Raw genomic sequence first — 16220 nt, 5'->3', positions numbered from 1 at the left:
CCAGACAAGTCATTTAGTTGGTTATATAATATGACACTGAGTCCTGGGGTGCAGCCTCAGCTCCCACACAGCATTGTGCATGTCTCTGAATCAGATATTCAGTCTCTGTAATTGAAATGGATGGAGTAATTCTGCTGTGGCCTTCCCTCAGGTTTTTGTGGTGTGTGTGTGTGTGTGTGTGTGTGTGTGTGTGTGTGTGTGTGTGTGTGTGAGAGAGGTGTGTGAGGAGGGAGTTAGGGAGGCAGGAGGGGTTGGATTTGGTTGTGTCTGAAATGATGTAAATCAAACTCTGCACAGTGGTGGGTGGGACACAGACAAGGGAGCACTGCAGCAGCTGAAATGGGAGTATCTATCACATGAATCTACACACACACACACACACACACACACACACACACACACACACACACACACACACACACACACACACCACACACACACCTTGTAGCCCAGTGTTGTAAGCACTCATCTCCTGAGCTGCTGTTAAAGAACCTTGAGTCTGCATCCACATTAATTAATCATCTACACACACTGAACAACAATCCTGTGCCTGGGCTTTTAACCCCAGCCCTCCACTGCTTAGGGCAAGTCTCTGCAGCAGCACTGCCCATCTTCCTGATAGCTGCGTGTGAGTGAACACACACTTACACACATTCTCATGGACACAAACACACTCCTTGAAGTCTGCCTGGTCCCTAAAAGTTCCCACAGACAAAATGGGCAGCTAAACCTGAGGCTCTGTGCATATTGTATTTGTGTATTGTCACAGTTTTGCTTTACATACCTCCTTTACTTCTCTATTACTGTCAGATGTTCACACACACACACAAACACACTAGTGAGGCTTGGTAATGACTTTCACTGTAACCTTGACAAAAAGTGTTGACGCTTGAGTATCTGGCAGCACAAGCCAAGAGGTTAATGCACTTTGGGGATGTGTATGTGCGTGTCGGTGCGTGCACATGCTTTCTGCCTGCGATAACATGATTAGCCAAAGGCTTAGCCATCACTTTTCCTCACCTCCCATCCGCGACCTCTCGCAAAATACAGTGTAAACTCAACGTGGAGGCGGTAGTTGGGGCTAAATGGGATCACCAGCAGGGCTGAGGGTGTTGAGACCTGGATCAAATCGTAGGATTAAGGATTAGACCAGGAGTTTGCATTGAGTTAACATTACGATATGGGGCACCCTGGGACCCTTTTCTATCTTGGGCCGAGAGAAGCAGTGAGCTGGGGAGAAAAATTCAGGAGGAGATTTTTAAAGACTGAATTTTCATAAGATGAGAGCAGCGTTCAGGTTTTTAAATATCGATGACACTTTGACTGCTGTCAGTCTTTTTAAAGCTGCCGCTGCTATTTTTGAGCTGAAGCTCCTGAGTCAGTGTGTAATTCCTATATTCAATTATCTCCAGCAGTAAAGCGATGAGGAGGTCATGTTTATATGTATAGCAGGATATCTCATGACGTTTGGTGCATTTCAAACGCCAGCTTAACTGATTGCTTGAGTTGATTAAGTACTGATGTTTCCACAGGTAAACAAGTGTTGTGTTGTAGTCATAATTATCATCCTGTGTGCTCTTGGAAATATTTGGGACTTGGTTTCTTTCTGTGGCTATTTTGTACAAAAGTCAAAAACAGTTTCGAAGCACACTCAGAAAAGTGCTCTTTGTGTAGACTTAAGGAGCATGTTGTGAGGCTTTAGAGATGCAGAGCCGGCTGTGGTCACGTGGTCTGATCTCGCCATAATTATTTGTGTGAATACAGGTTAATGGAGGAGCTCTGCTTTAACTTCTTTTGGTTCTGTAGGCATCATCACAGTTTCAGTTTCTCAGAACCACAATCAGTGTATCACCACCTAAGAAGCTCAGCTACCCTGACATCTTTGTCCTCTCACATTCACTTGGCTCCTACAGTCTCTGGTCCAGGACCAGGAAACATGGGGAGAAAGAGAGCGAGGTGAGGCTCAACAAATGGAACCAAAGATGATGCAATCACATGATCTTCATCTGAACCCGGAGGCCATCAGACCAATCTGATAACTGGTTTTACTGTTGAAAAATATTCGAGAAAACTACAGAGGAGCCAGCGGAGTTGGAGCTCTGAATAACAGTGAAACCAAGATACAAAAGCCTCACCAAGGAGCTCAGTGTGACCCACTGCTGGAGGGCACAGCTGAACATTAAGGTCACGCTTTGTGTTCAGACTGTGAGCATGATGTAATCCACATGACAGTCATTCTTGTTTGCCTCTTCTTCCGAAAGGCAAAGAAACCCATGTCTAAAATTCACATGACCTCACTCTGTAAAAATGTAACAGTTAAGGTGAAGTGATGATCAAATCAAATATCAGGCATGTTGAGCCCATCATAATCGTTTTACTGTAAAGCATGATGTAACAAAGGTGATGAAACTCAGTGCAGGAGGTTTAGTACTCTGTGTATAACAGAAGTAGATCAGGTAATTGGTAATTAATTGATATTAGGGCTGCACAATTAATCGAATTATAGTCAAAATCACAATATGGCCAAAATTTGAAGAAACGATAATTCCAGCTGAAATCATGACTCATATTGCAAGTGCAGTATCTGTCAAAAGAATATTCTCATGGTATTCCTCTTAAAAAATACAAAAAGATGCCTTTCTCATTTTATGTTTTCATAGCACAAATATAATATATTATTTATAACCAAAACCTGAAAAAATAGGTCTTCAAAGCTGCAGCAGAGCATGATGAGAAAAATATAACTATAAGTAATGATGAATCAGTGTCAAACAACATACACAGACTTCAGAGGGGAAAAAAATCATGATAAATGATCTGCACCTAAAATTTAATTTAAAAGTTCTTCTCTGGACCATGACCCATCCCAGACCAAATCGGTTTATTACTTTTATCATAATTCTGCTGACAAATAAACACACACGGGTGAAAACATAACCTCCTTGGCAGAGTTAGATGTATGTTGCAATGTTAAAATATTGCAACATATTACAGAGTGTTCCTCCAAAATAAGATGCATACAGCTGGGGAAGAGATTCAAAGGGATCACTGTAGGCTCATTGCTTGATCCCTGTTTTCTTTACAATAACACATGAACACACACACACAGTTATGTTGTTATTCCACCCACTGTTTATAGATTCAGGATACTGTATCTACCTTTCAGTGAAGACTGAGGACTGAATGAATAGAAATCATGTTTGCGTTTTAACCTCTGTCAACACAATCAGTGGTGTGAGAGTGAGCGAGAGACAACGGCAATCACTCAGAGCACTCGAACATCGCAGCATCACAGATTACAACTCCATCTTTGCCGCCTGATTGCGTCAAGTGAAGGGTATGTTGTTCTGAACAGCCAAACAGTGCATCATTCTCCCGTCTGACACACACACACACACACACAGAGCAGTGAAGGACGTGGGAATGCAGTGAGTTAGCGTCGTTACTGACCACTATGCTAACAGACCAGCTGCTGTCAACACTGCACTGCAGGATGATAACACCTAGTATATGAGTTAGTTTTTTTAATTCATCCATCATCTCACTCATTCTGATAGAGGGAACTCAAAGATGCCAGAAAAGAAAAAAAAAACAGTGGAAGAAAGGAAGTACTGAAAAGAGGAAGATGAACTGAATGAAGAACTGATGCAAGTGTCTTGGAAGAAGAAAAAAGGATGGATTTTGTTTCAAGGCACACAGGATGGAGGGACTGAAAGTTTTTGTTAATGACTTTTGGACCTCCAGTCTCCCATTTTTCTCCCCTCCTCTCCCATCTATCCTTATTCTCTGTCTGGGAACAGAAAGGTAATGACTCTTGTCTTCTCAGGACACCAACTCTTTCATTTTTCATCTCTCCACCCATTTCTCCCCTACCCATGTTCTGCTTTATAGGTTATGTCAAAAAAAATGGGGAGCATTTTCCTCCCTTGGTGACATTTGACAGCATCAGCAGGGGTGATCTGAAGTTTTTGTCTTAGCTGGATTTCCTAATGCATCACAATAGATGAGAATATCCTGCAATCATGTTTTCTTGATCATCGCTGTCTTGAATTCACGACTGGAAGAGATTGCTCTGGGCAACACTTCGACTTTTTGCAGCCTCTCTTTGCATTCGTGAGCCTCACCTCTGACATGCAACACAATGATTAATAACAGGATCAACACATGTGTGATGACCTCAAAATAAAATAGCAGCGATGAAGGGCAGGGGATGAATATGACTCCTCCTGATGGTGCATTCACTGTGCGCTGGTTTCAAAGAAAGTGAGGTAGTCCTTCACTTCAAATGAGAGTAAGGGACATGTAGCAGAAGGAGGCAGGTTCACACTTACAGCCAACAACAGAGTAAGTGGAGGTTCTGCCAGGACTAAGAACTACAAGTCAGTGTTTCCCACAGGTTGAGAATTTATGAATGATTGTGAACGACGTGCATATAGACGGGAATTGTAGTATATATGGTATGTGCAGGAGAGTGTAACCCAGGCTATTTTCTTAATCTACAATTCACAGATGTTCCCTAAACACCTCACAGGCAGACTAGATGTAGATGCTACCTAGGCAGCTGCACAAAGAGAAGCTTCTAAAGTGTTTTATTGTAAAGTTTGGTTGAAATCTACTTTAACTTACTTACTTACTTACTTTTATCTACTGGGCGGGTCTTAATCTACCTGGGTGGACCATCTGGGCAGATTGTAGACAATGGGCCCCTGGGAATCGACATATTTCGACAAAGGCCCCCCTTTCCGTCCTACAGAGGCACAAGACATGGAGACGCAAAACATTGGTTGTTGTTGGTCTGTTTCTTTGTGGGGATCACAAGAGATCCCTGTAAAAATCCCCATCTATGCTACAATTCCATCATCACATGATGTATTTTATCTGACCAGCAGGTGAACCCAAAAACACTCTGTTTACAATGATTACAATGAAGAAATAACGAATCATCACATTTTCAAATTAAAAATTAACTTGAGTGATTCATTGATTATCAAAATAGTTGCCAATTGCTGTTAATTTACAAATTGTTGCAGCTCTGGATTCAGATGAGGCTTGTTGCTGTGGGTGGAAACACGGCTGCTTGTGGTTTTCTGGGAAGAACTTTTACAAATGTAAGAATTCTCCCACTGTGATAAGCCAACCACCTACAGCAGATATCATAAGGCCTGTCCTCCCCTACTGCTCCTTCTTTACTGAAGCCTCTCTGAGCCTCTCCTCCTCCGCTACCACTCCTTCCTGACAGCAGCATCATAGACGCTGCCCTCTGCTGAGCCATCTGTTACCTCACCATGCTCACAGCCGCTAACAGAAACAAAATCTTCAGCAGCACACACATCATCTCCAAGATCACTGGTCTTGGCTCTCGGCTGAATCCCATTTCAATTTTTATAACCTTTCCATCTGGACACAGACACAAATCCCAGATCTGGTAACTGATTTTAGCAGATTCTCGGTGCCCCCTGCCATCGTGGCCCTGAACAAGCTGTCTCACCATCATCAGATCTTCTAGTTGATCAGTGTCCTCGCTTTATGAAGAGATGACTGTTTTAAACATTTTGCACAATAGATTAATGGTCAGGAAGGATAAATGAGGCACCATTACTAAGAAGGTGATAAAGTACTGCTGCAACAAATGATTATTTTATTATCAGTTTATCTGGTGATTGATTTTGTCAACAATTATTTGATCTATCTATGGATTGTTTTGTCTGACCAACAGTTCCACACTCAAAAACATTGATTTATTGTCATATCTGACCAGGAAAGCCTCATGTGACAAGCTGGAACTGGAACTTGTTAATGTTTGGCACTTCTGCATGAAACGATTAATTGATTTTCAAAGTAGTCAGTGATTAATTTTCTCTCCACTCCACTAATTGTGCCAGCTCTTGACATATCTACTCCAACCTAACTAACGTTCTCTTTTTCAAGTCCTCTTAGAACAACCGTTGTTCTCCATCTTGGTAGAATAAAAGCACCTCTTGTCCCTCATGGAGATACAGTAAACAAAACTCATCATTAGAAGATTTTTACTTTGGATTTGAGAAACAGCTTCGTGCCAGATTTTGGATTTTCACAGCAGTAAAATACAAATTATCATACATATCCTTTTTTTTAAATGTACTGTATGTCACAATGATGAATAAAATATTTAAATGAACACAGTAAAAAGTCACTGATTTAATGATTTAAATAGTTTAGAGGTTTTAGCAGCAGGAAAATGACAGTTTTCAAAAAATACAAAATGAATAGAATTTTTAATTTTTAAAAAATATGGTTTCATACTGTCATGTAGAGGATGACATGATATATTTGCTGTACAACTCATGTGATACATATTTCATATAAATATAAGTATACATACAGATACATGAAATATGTTTGTCCAGATGTTCAAAAGGATTTTCTCCTACAAAACAACAAATATCATAAAACTTATACAAACCTTTCAATTCCTCTCAAATTTATTGTATTTTCTATATTTAGTATTAGTATTCTGGTCACTGTTTGACCATCTGTGTCTCTCACATTATGCACACAACACACACACATGCACACATACACACACAGATTCAGGAAGAGCAGTGAGGGGGAAGGAAGCACAGTGACAAGACAATGGACAGGAGTAAAGTGTCTTGTCGTCTCTCTGTCGCCCTGGGGGCTTCAATGTAGCAAAAATGTGAGAGGGATGAAAAACAGGAAGGACCAGTGACTGGATCTGCTGACACCTCCATTTACATGCTCCCTGTTCCTGTAGCGTGGCTTCAGGGGACGTATTGAACAATATTAGACAACCAATAAATGCAATTAGTTGGCTGATGTTGGTCTTTTGTTAGTAGTTGGACATGTGGTCTGCTCATGTAATGAATATGTTCCAATATGATTGATTACATATTCATTAACTGCACTGACTACATGTGCAATTCTCCTTTTACTTTGTTGTCAGTATCATCTGACAGCCATACTTTCTTTGTCTTAAAACAGCAGTCCGATGCCAAGATCGAAACCACTGAAGCTGGAGCGAGGAGGGGATTAGCTGAACACATACAGCAACTGATACGGTTGCTTGGACATGTTTTAAAAGAGGTTTATCTGCAGCTAAATTGGTACCAAACCTGGCAACCTCACTGTGACGCATCTGCAGGTTGTGACACCTAACGGTTGTTTGTCAAGACATAAATAGATAGAGCATGTAACCTGTGAAACAACAAAGCATTTTTGTTTTTATATTTTTTTCCAGCTACAAGTCTTAATGCTAAGCTAGGCTAATTGCCTCTGTACTCTGTCCTTAACGCACAGATACAAGTGTGTTATCGATCTCCTCTTCTCTCTGAAGGCAAACAAACAACTTCACCATCTGTAGAGGTTCAAATACCCTGCATCAGGTTAAATACCATTATTTCATCTGTAGGTTTGTAATCAAAATCATCCTCCCAGCGAGTAACAGTGGACAGACTCGTCATCTTGCAAAGGTGATTTTAAGAAGTAGCAGAGACGCAGTGAGCACAGCACTAGTTTTGATGGACAACAGTGGCTCTGTGCCTACAGATGATTCAGCATTGTGTTTAATGGAAAGCTTTTAGCTGCTGCTAAAGTCCTCCCACCACTCGCAGAGGGATATAAACACATTCACACAGTAACAATCCAGCATCTTACTGGCTTTCATCCTGATGCTACTATGTGGCCTTTTCAAACTTCTCTTCTGCCTCGGACTGTTCTTCTAGCCTTATTAAAGCTTCAACATTTCCCCTCCTCATTGTTTTTCTTTCTACTCTTACTCCCCGCCTTCCCTCTGAAGCCTGGCCTCTTGATGGTGATTTATTAATGTTTTCATTTCTGCTCTCTCTGTCTTACTTATTGAAATGTTCCTTTTTTTTCCCCTTCACCTCCCCGTCCTCCAGTTATGTCTTTTTGCATTTTCCTATTCACCTCAGAGCAGCCACACGGCTCAGAGTACGTGAGGACTAAAAGCTTTGCAGAGGTGCCCTGTGCTGCATGTGTAATGAATTACTGAGCTCTCTGACATAAAAACAGACTAAGGTGTTAGAGTGTTGTCGGATTCATTTGGGGGTTTGGGTAATGACAGCGCTGAAATGATGGTTTGTGTGTCTCTGTGTGTCTTCCCCCCTGCTACGAGGCTAATCGCTAGAGATGAGCAGTACTCCCGACGTTTCATCAGTGCTGATAATCGCTGCCTCTCACCATCTGTCGAGCAAAATAATTTATTCAACCTCCAAACATAACTCTTCACGTCTGCTGTTTGTTCAGTGCTTTTTCGGCGAGACTGCTGCCAACACCTGTTGTCATTCATACTCATGGAATTAATGGTATTCTGACTAATAAGCTTTTAACATTTCAATCAACTCCATGGGGAGTTTTTTTGCTTATTTGAAGAAGTTAAACTTAAGGGTTGTTTTTTGATCTGTCTTCCTTCCCAGCTGTCTGTTTTTTTAGCAACCAGATTATATGAAAAAACACTATTGAAGACACAACAGCATGATTTTCTCCATGTCTAATGCTCTGTATCTCCGATCTGTGTCCTTTGCAGGAAGTATAAAAGGAGCAACAATTGTGGATGCGCTGGATACCCTCTATATCATGGAAATGTTTGAAGAATTTGATGCTGCCACTGATTGGGTGGAGAAGAATCTCGACTTTAACGTGGTGAGTAAAATATGTGTGTGTTTGTGGTCTTGTGGTGATGGAGCCATAATTCAGTCAACAAAGGCTTAAATCACTGACTGCAATCGTTGAGAGGAGCCTTGAAAGACCGGCTCTTGACCCAGGTGGCACCTTCATTAAAGAGTTTCATTCTGGTCAATGAGGATTTAATGTGAAAGTCTAATTGTTTACCAGAGACACAATCACAATCAAGATAAGTGAACAACAAGAGATGAGGACGCTGAGTCTGACTTCAGGATGCACAAATGACTCAGCAGGTATTAGACAGACTTTGGCTGAGTCCAGCTTTCAACTTTCATCCACATCTTATGGCCTGTTTCATCAGAAGCAGCTGCTCATTTGTCCTGGAGATGGTTTAGTTTGTATCAAGTGACTAAAGTATGAACTGCTGAGGTGAGCTGATAGCTGAATGGTTAGGGTGCAAACCACAAGGGCTTATACACCCTGAGCAGCAAGTCCCCGGTTCTACTTTCAGCCGGCTGGACCGTTTGCTGCATGTCATTCTTCTCCTCTCTCCCTGAATTTCCCTTCTGTCTCTACCTGTTCTATTAAATAAAGGCATTAAAATGGCCAAACAAAACCAAATAACTTTAAGTATGGACTCCACCAGAGGAAAGACACAAGACGTAGCTGAAAGCTGAGAAAACATCTAGGACCCTGAGCAGTGTCCAGGGCCTTCATTTACCTCAGTCTCAGAGAGAACCAGGCCTTTATTTGGACAGGCTTATATTAGAGATTGACCTTTAATTTCTAATATCCTCTGTGTCCCCTCAGTTAATACAAATTCAAAACTGCCTCCATCTTTTAACTACAGCCAAGAAAAGACCGGAGTTACAGTATGAAGACATTATTTCTATTAAAAACGGAAACTCAGTGGTAGTCTGTGAAAATAGACAATATACTGAATGTACCATGTAAGCTTTTGCCGTAAGTAATTCAACCCGTCATAATGTTTTTTTGCATTTTATCCGGCCTTCATTAGTGACTGACCTTTATTTGTTTCTGCTGGCCATGCCCCCAGCGATTATTTGGAATTCAGGCATTATTCAAATACCATGAGAATTTATGGGAGGTTGGACCTTGTGAAGCGACTGTTCATTTATATTTGACCATCTGGTTTTGAGTTTCCGCCAAACAGCAGGTGAAAGCGATACTGTTCACTCGCCGACTTCCTGGATATCAGGCTTTGCCCGGCAGTGCTTGAGTGAAACTTATAATACCAGTAGTTTAAAGTTAAAACATGAAGGTAATCTTAAATCTAGATCACCACCTGTCTGCTGAGCTTCAGCCAAATCAGCCAAATCTGTCTGTAACATTTAGAGATATGTTCCTGATGGACACACAGGGAAGGAAAACATAATCTGCTTCCAACTTAGGGGAAGTTTGAGAAGGGAAACAGTTTGAGTAGAGAAAAACAGATCAGGTTTTTCACTGTCAATATCAAATGATGAAAGGAATATAAGAGGAGGAAATCAGTCTGTTAAGAGAAACATGAAAAATCTGCCTGAAGAATCTCTGCTGTATCTGCAATCAGTCAAAAGTGGATGTGATTTGTATCATATCCTGCCATCACTTTGATTTAAACAGCTTTCACTCTACATTACCCAGAACCACATGAGCACATCTTTCCTCTCATAAAAACACAAAGAAACACTGAAACTTTTTAAAAGCTTCCTGCTAAGGATGTTTGCTTTTACACAGGACTCCCTTATAGTATGAGGGGAAATACAGACTTACATTGGGTGCTTGACACACACAAAGCACAAAGACTCACTCGCTGTTTTATTGGGACGTTTAATGGCTGTGATTCAGTCCAGCACTTCACAGTCTTTATGTAAGTGACCTAATGTATGGAGAGGTCTTAAAATAAACTTTATACAGAGACGTGACAGGATGAGAAGCGAGATGCCTGACTCAGTTTCACCACATGTAGGTCAGTGTAAGAGAACTGTAATACACGTCTTTTGATAGCAGCCTTAACGTGGCTGTTAGGGAATGTGTGTGTGTGTGTGTGTGTGTGTGTGTGTGTGTGTGTGTGTGTGTGTGTGTGTGTGTGTGTGTGTGTGTGTGTGTGGATGAAGAATGGCCTTGATGTTGCTGCACTTAGCCATCCGCCTATTTAAGCTGAGTCACCGGTGTGTGTTTGTGTGTGTGTGTTAAAATAGAAGAAAAAATTCTATTAAAAATTTATTTTCACAAATTATTTCAACTTGAAAGAATCAAGTCAGAGAAAAACACGACTCACATAATTGTGCTTTCATTTTCAGTGCGCTAACTCGTGCTCATAAGACATCATAAACACATGCTGATTAGTATAATCAAGCCGTAATATAATAAACATAATAAGCTCAAAATTGCTTGGTGTTAATATTTTATGTGGTGAATGTGTCCTTAATGACATGATATAAAACATAATGAAATTTTCTGATGCCTGGAAGATTACATCGTAAGAAACAATTTTCAGGGCTTCTAATGGGCTCTGCTGGCAATGGATCACAGTGCACTTAATGCTTTATTAAAGTTAGTGAAACCATTTTTCTAACGTTGTTTTTTTTTTTTTGTTTGTTTGTTTTTTTTACAGAGCAGCACATGCAAATGGAGAACTTTCATATATTTTGAGTTAGACATTGTGCATAATCACAAGGTGCAAAGAAGTGTGTGTCTGTGTGTATGTGGACAGGAAATAAATGTATTCACTCTGATCCATCCTCACAGTGTTGTTCCTATAACCCTGAGAGAGAGAGCCAAAAACATGTCTAATGGATCCATACATGAGTCTATTACTGTTTACTTCTTACTGTGTGAGAGTACACACATGCACACACACAATCTCACACACACACACACACGCACACACACACACACACACACACACACACACACACACATAAATAAAAGCACACTCAAATGCTGTTGTATGCATAAGTAGGAATCAAACTCTTGCTGTGTTTAGTATCAGCTTGTGAATGTGAAGATGTCTAAGCTCTGCTACAGGCATTTACATATATACACACACACGTACACACAAATACAGTACACACACAGGTAATATTCAGTTCATTTAAAGTTGCAAATAAGCATGTAGAGTCACAACCTTTTTAGCTTTGATTACCAGTCATGGATGAGCTTGTAATTAATAGCAGTATAGGTATTTTAAGAACATAATATTATTCACAAAATTAAATATCTGGAGCAGTAATTCTCATCTATGTGATGAGTGAAAGATCATCATGTGTAGTAGGAGTGGTTGTTTTTCTGCTCTAATTTCTGAAGGACTGCTGTGCTTTTTCTGATGAGCTTAATGACACAGGAACACGTAGATATGTCTGAGAAACACACACACACACACACTTTCGCCCCCTTGCCTTTGAAGTTTGCCTTGATTGTAGAACCATCCTCATTATAATATCCCTGTTAAGAGCTGCTCATTAAAGAGGAACAGAAAAACAGTTTCTTTGTCTTTACTGCAGTCGTGACTGCAGATGTGACTCTGTGTGCAGATGTCTGTTTAGGTGTCTGAGGTTTGAGTTCAAGACCAAAGAACATACCCTTCTAACATGATATAAACATCAAATGCTGTAGCTGATTACACTTTCAGATCAGCTTTAATCCACCTTAACGTACTCTCTCCAAAACTGTGGTGTTTCAGTGTTTCTGTTGCTTCTGTTCACTTTGTGGAGGTTTTGTCAGGCAGGATTTTTCAGAGCCATCGCTTTGTGCAGCATCCTCCCTTTTTCACAGTATTTACCTGCAGTTGTCCTGTCACTCAAACAGCCCTGTCATAGCAGGAGGCCCATTGCTTTCTGAACCGCTCTGCTCATTTGCTGCAGTTGCATAACGTTGAGACCTAAAGCTACCTTAAATGCTCCACACTTTGTGCATGTGCTTTACAAGAGGCTCTGTCAGACTGTTACTGTAACAACATCCTGGGAGGGAATGAAAATATCAACAAGGTTAGCTAATGTTAATGAGTTTGGATTCTTGAAAGGTTTCTGAAATTTGGACTTTTCCTCACTTATTTTGGAAAGTTTACATATATATACATTTATAACATTAAATGTCACTTTTCTGCTGTTTTGTTTGAAGTGTTGATATCTATAAGAAGATATATTTGTAGTTTTACAACTCCTCTCGCAGATGTCTCTCTGGAGCTCTAGCAACAACAAGTCAGTGAGCCAATCAGAACAGAGACTCTGAGCCTCTATTCTGATTGGCTGGCTGTTTTCTGGGTGATCTAATAAAAATATAGCAGATTTCAGGTAAACACTCAACAGAAACAAAATCCTGCAAGGCTGGATGATGGGCCCAGGTGGGCGGGGCTTGGGGCATGGCTGAGGGTGGTGACTGCTTTGTTGTGACATCACAAAGTTACAGAAGTCTTGATGGTACGGTTTGATACTTTCACAGTGTTAATATAGAACCTAAACCTGATTTATAATTAAAAAGAAGACATGGAATTCTCACTTTACACATTATTTGACCTTTAAAAGAGACTTAATTGGGCTTCATCACATCTGACTGAAAATGACAAAGGACATGGATTCGCAAAAACAGGGGCTGATGTTTTGTCTTATGAACAATGCTTAAGTTTTAGTGACTCGAGTGAAATAATCCAGGACAGTCTTAGACATACAGTACATACATTCTCAGAGGAAAATACTGTCACAGTCACCTTGAGTTTTCAGATGTTTCATATTTAGAAATGTGCAAACTTTAGAGACACAGAGAGAGAAGGGGGTAGAGGAGAAAGACAAAGGTTTGTTAAATATAGGAGACTGTGTGAGACTTACACAGAGGTGGTGACAGCAGGCAGGACTGTGTCTCTCTGGATATGAAGTAACAGATGGAAAGTTAGGAAGGAGAAACTCCAGATACAGTATACATATATTTACTTTTTGTGCAACTTGTCTACATCAATACAGGAGTACCTGAGCAAAGTACAAAGGTACTTATTGGCTTTGAATTGTCAGTAAACACACCAACATACACTAAAATGGCAGCAAAGCTTTGTGTTCCTTCGTGTCTCTTCACAGTGAAATGTTAATGTAGGTTTAAGTAGAAACAGCAGCTGACATGAGTTCAGCGTTATTCTCTGGTCTTGTAAATGCAATGATTAGTTGGTTTTTTTGCCAGCTTCACAAAACCTGAGAAAATATGATTATAGCTCCAACACTTCACTCAGAGTCCCACTGCAGGAGCCACACAGGTCAATGCCTTTTTTTTTTACCCAAGCAGCTAAGCAACACTTTTAAATCTATTTAAAGCGAGAGAGCAGGCGTACAAGGTTTATCACACTCCTGAGACATTTTGTCAGAACTCAAACGCTCTGAAACACAACATAGGATTTAAGCTATAAAGAGGATGATGGGTAAAAAACTAAAAACTCACCACTTCCTGTAATGAAAAACTATGGTTGTAATATAAGCTCTGTGAGTGGCTGCACAGCTTGTACAGTGACACAACTATCCATTTGCTAAATAAATCACACACTTTCATCTAGAGAGGTCCAGTTGGAACATTATCTCATCTTGCTACAACCCTTAAATAGTTGTGCTAGGAAAAGGGCATGCTTAGTCAGTTTCCTGTGCTCTCTGTAATGGATTTAATGTTGCAACATCAGGAGACTCCTCGCCTGCCAACCTCGTCAGGCCCCTTTGCAGGAATTAGAATATGTCACACAACTGCTGAATCAGAGGGTCATTGTTCAACAGCGTAAAGTAATGATGGCTGCTAAAGGCAGTCACACAACAGGCTGCTGTGTATGTTTACTCAAGAACATTTAGAGCTGAGTTAGTTTGTTATTGGTATAAAACAATGTTTGACCCTTTTAGCTTATTAAAACTGCTCTGCTAACAGACAGCAGGCAGGAGGGAGAACTAATATTTTCCTTTTGTGTTATAGCTGCCAGTGTGTCATAGGGGAAAAAAAAAATTACATTTTAATTAGGATGAATTAGCTACACAATCTATCTCATGGAACAGTCACTCAGAGTTGGTGGGAAATTGACAGGACATATTTTGTCTGACATATAATTTGTTTTTCTACAGGACAGAGTCTATTGTCCTATCTCTGGCTGACAGCGGTGACTTATGAGAGCTGTCAGTCAAACACAAAAACTTCATCTGAATTAGGCATTTGTTTGTAAAGACGTGAAGAGAGAGAGAACGAGAGAGAGAGAGAGAGCTGAAGCCTCATTGTTCTGCGGCTGAGACAAATGGCTTAGTAAACTTACAACTTTTTGTTATTATTTGTCCCATTTTCTCTGCTGAAAACTGTCCAGAAATGGAGGCATTGTATGTTTGGATGCAGCACAGTTTATCACCACAATCCATCCAGCTGCTGCTGAGATATTTCATTCAGGATCAGGTGTCGCTCTCTCATTGTGGTGCTTGAGGAAAGGAGAGTGGGATCTCCTAAATCAGAAAGATCCATCCTCTGGGCACATTTTTATATCTGTTCAGAATTCATGGCAATCCATCCAGTAGATGTTAAGATATTTCAGTCTGGACCAAAATGCGGGACTGACTGACACCGAGCTGCTACGCTAGTAGGGATAAAATGCTTTAGATCTATGAAATCATCTTGTGATGATTACTGAAGCAGTTCAGGGTAAAATGGTTAACTGTCAAAAAACTTCAGGTATCCTCTCACACATCCCTTACGCTCCTAGATCTCCTTCTGAACACTCAGCTCATTTATTCATCTCGCTCCGTCATCAGTCATTCACAGCAGGTCTGAATAAGCCAGTATTTAAATTTATTCAGTATCAACTGTTGGCTGCTTTAATCCAAAAATAAATGTCTGGACTGTGAAAAGCCCCCCTCAGTGTAATCCTTCTCCAGGCCAACGAGAGGCCCAGAATCATTCCACTGTGGAGTTTTACACTCTCTTAATTCACCGTTAATAGCAGGAGAAATGCATATTCATGAGTAGCAGTGTGTGTTTTTTTTAACTGTTCATGCTCTCATACTCCTCTTCTCTTGTCTCTGTTGCAGAATGCAGAAGTGTCTGTGTTTGAGGTGAACATCCGGTTTGTCGGGGGTCTGCTCTCCGCCTACTACTTGTCTGGAAAAGAGGTAAGAAACATCCTCCAGCTTCATGGAGTGTTTTCTCACAACACCTCTGCAGTGAGTGAGACTTTGAAGAGGGGTCTAGCTGCCTGTGCTGTAGCCTGATTGATCAAACAGATGGTACAGAGCAGATGATGGAAGATGAGTGAGTGAATGAGAGCTTTTATATGCTCAGAGTCTTACATAATACCCCCTTTAATAGCTGGTACAGACAAATATATCCCATTAGTGAGTGCCAAGGTAAGTTGTCCTTTGAAGTGCGAGTGCTCTCTGATGTAGTTCGATCAGTTTGCTTCCAACCAGCCTGGACTACGGCTTAAACAAACTGTTGACTGCTTGAATACGGCTGGAGGACGACCTTAAATGATGCTGCTCTCAGATCCTCTGTCTTCTGTGGTGGCAGATTGAGGGTACAACAGTTTTAATCGAAATGGTTCACATTGAGTTCTTTTGTTTTCCACACAGCCCTGT

The 16220-nt window shown here is 40.7% G+C and overlaps 1 protein-coding gene across 1 annotated transcript in view; it reads left to right on the top strand.

Moving 5' to 3' along the window:
• man1a1 (mannosidase, alpha, class 1A, member 1) overlaps positions 1-16220 on the top strand; it is a 142347-nt gene that overhangs the window by 46712 nt on the left and 79415 nt on the right. The window contains exons 3-4 of the mRNA XM_071468064.1: positions 8546-8661; positions 15675-15755. Coding sequence (XP_071324165.1) covers positions 8546-8661; positions 15675-15755 — 197 coding nt within the window. The remainder of the gene's footprint in view (positions 1-8545; positions 8662-15674; positions 15756-16220) is intronic.

This window comes from Trachinotus anak, unplaced genomic scaffold, assembly GCF_046630095.1.
Source record: "Trachinotus anak isolate AG129_WGS33_773 ecotype Australia unplaced genomic scaffold, CSIRO_AGI_Tana_v1 ptg000031l, whole genome shotgun sequence".
In the NCBI taxonomy this organism is placed as follows: domain Eukaryota; kingdom Metazoa; phylum Chordata; class Actinopteri; order Carangiformes; family Carangidae; genus Trachinotus; species Trachinotus anak.
This window is presented reverse-complemented; position numbering and strand designations above follow the sequence as displayed.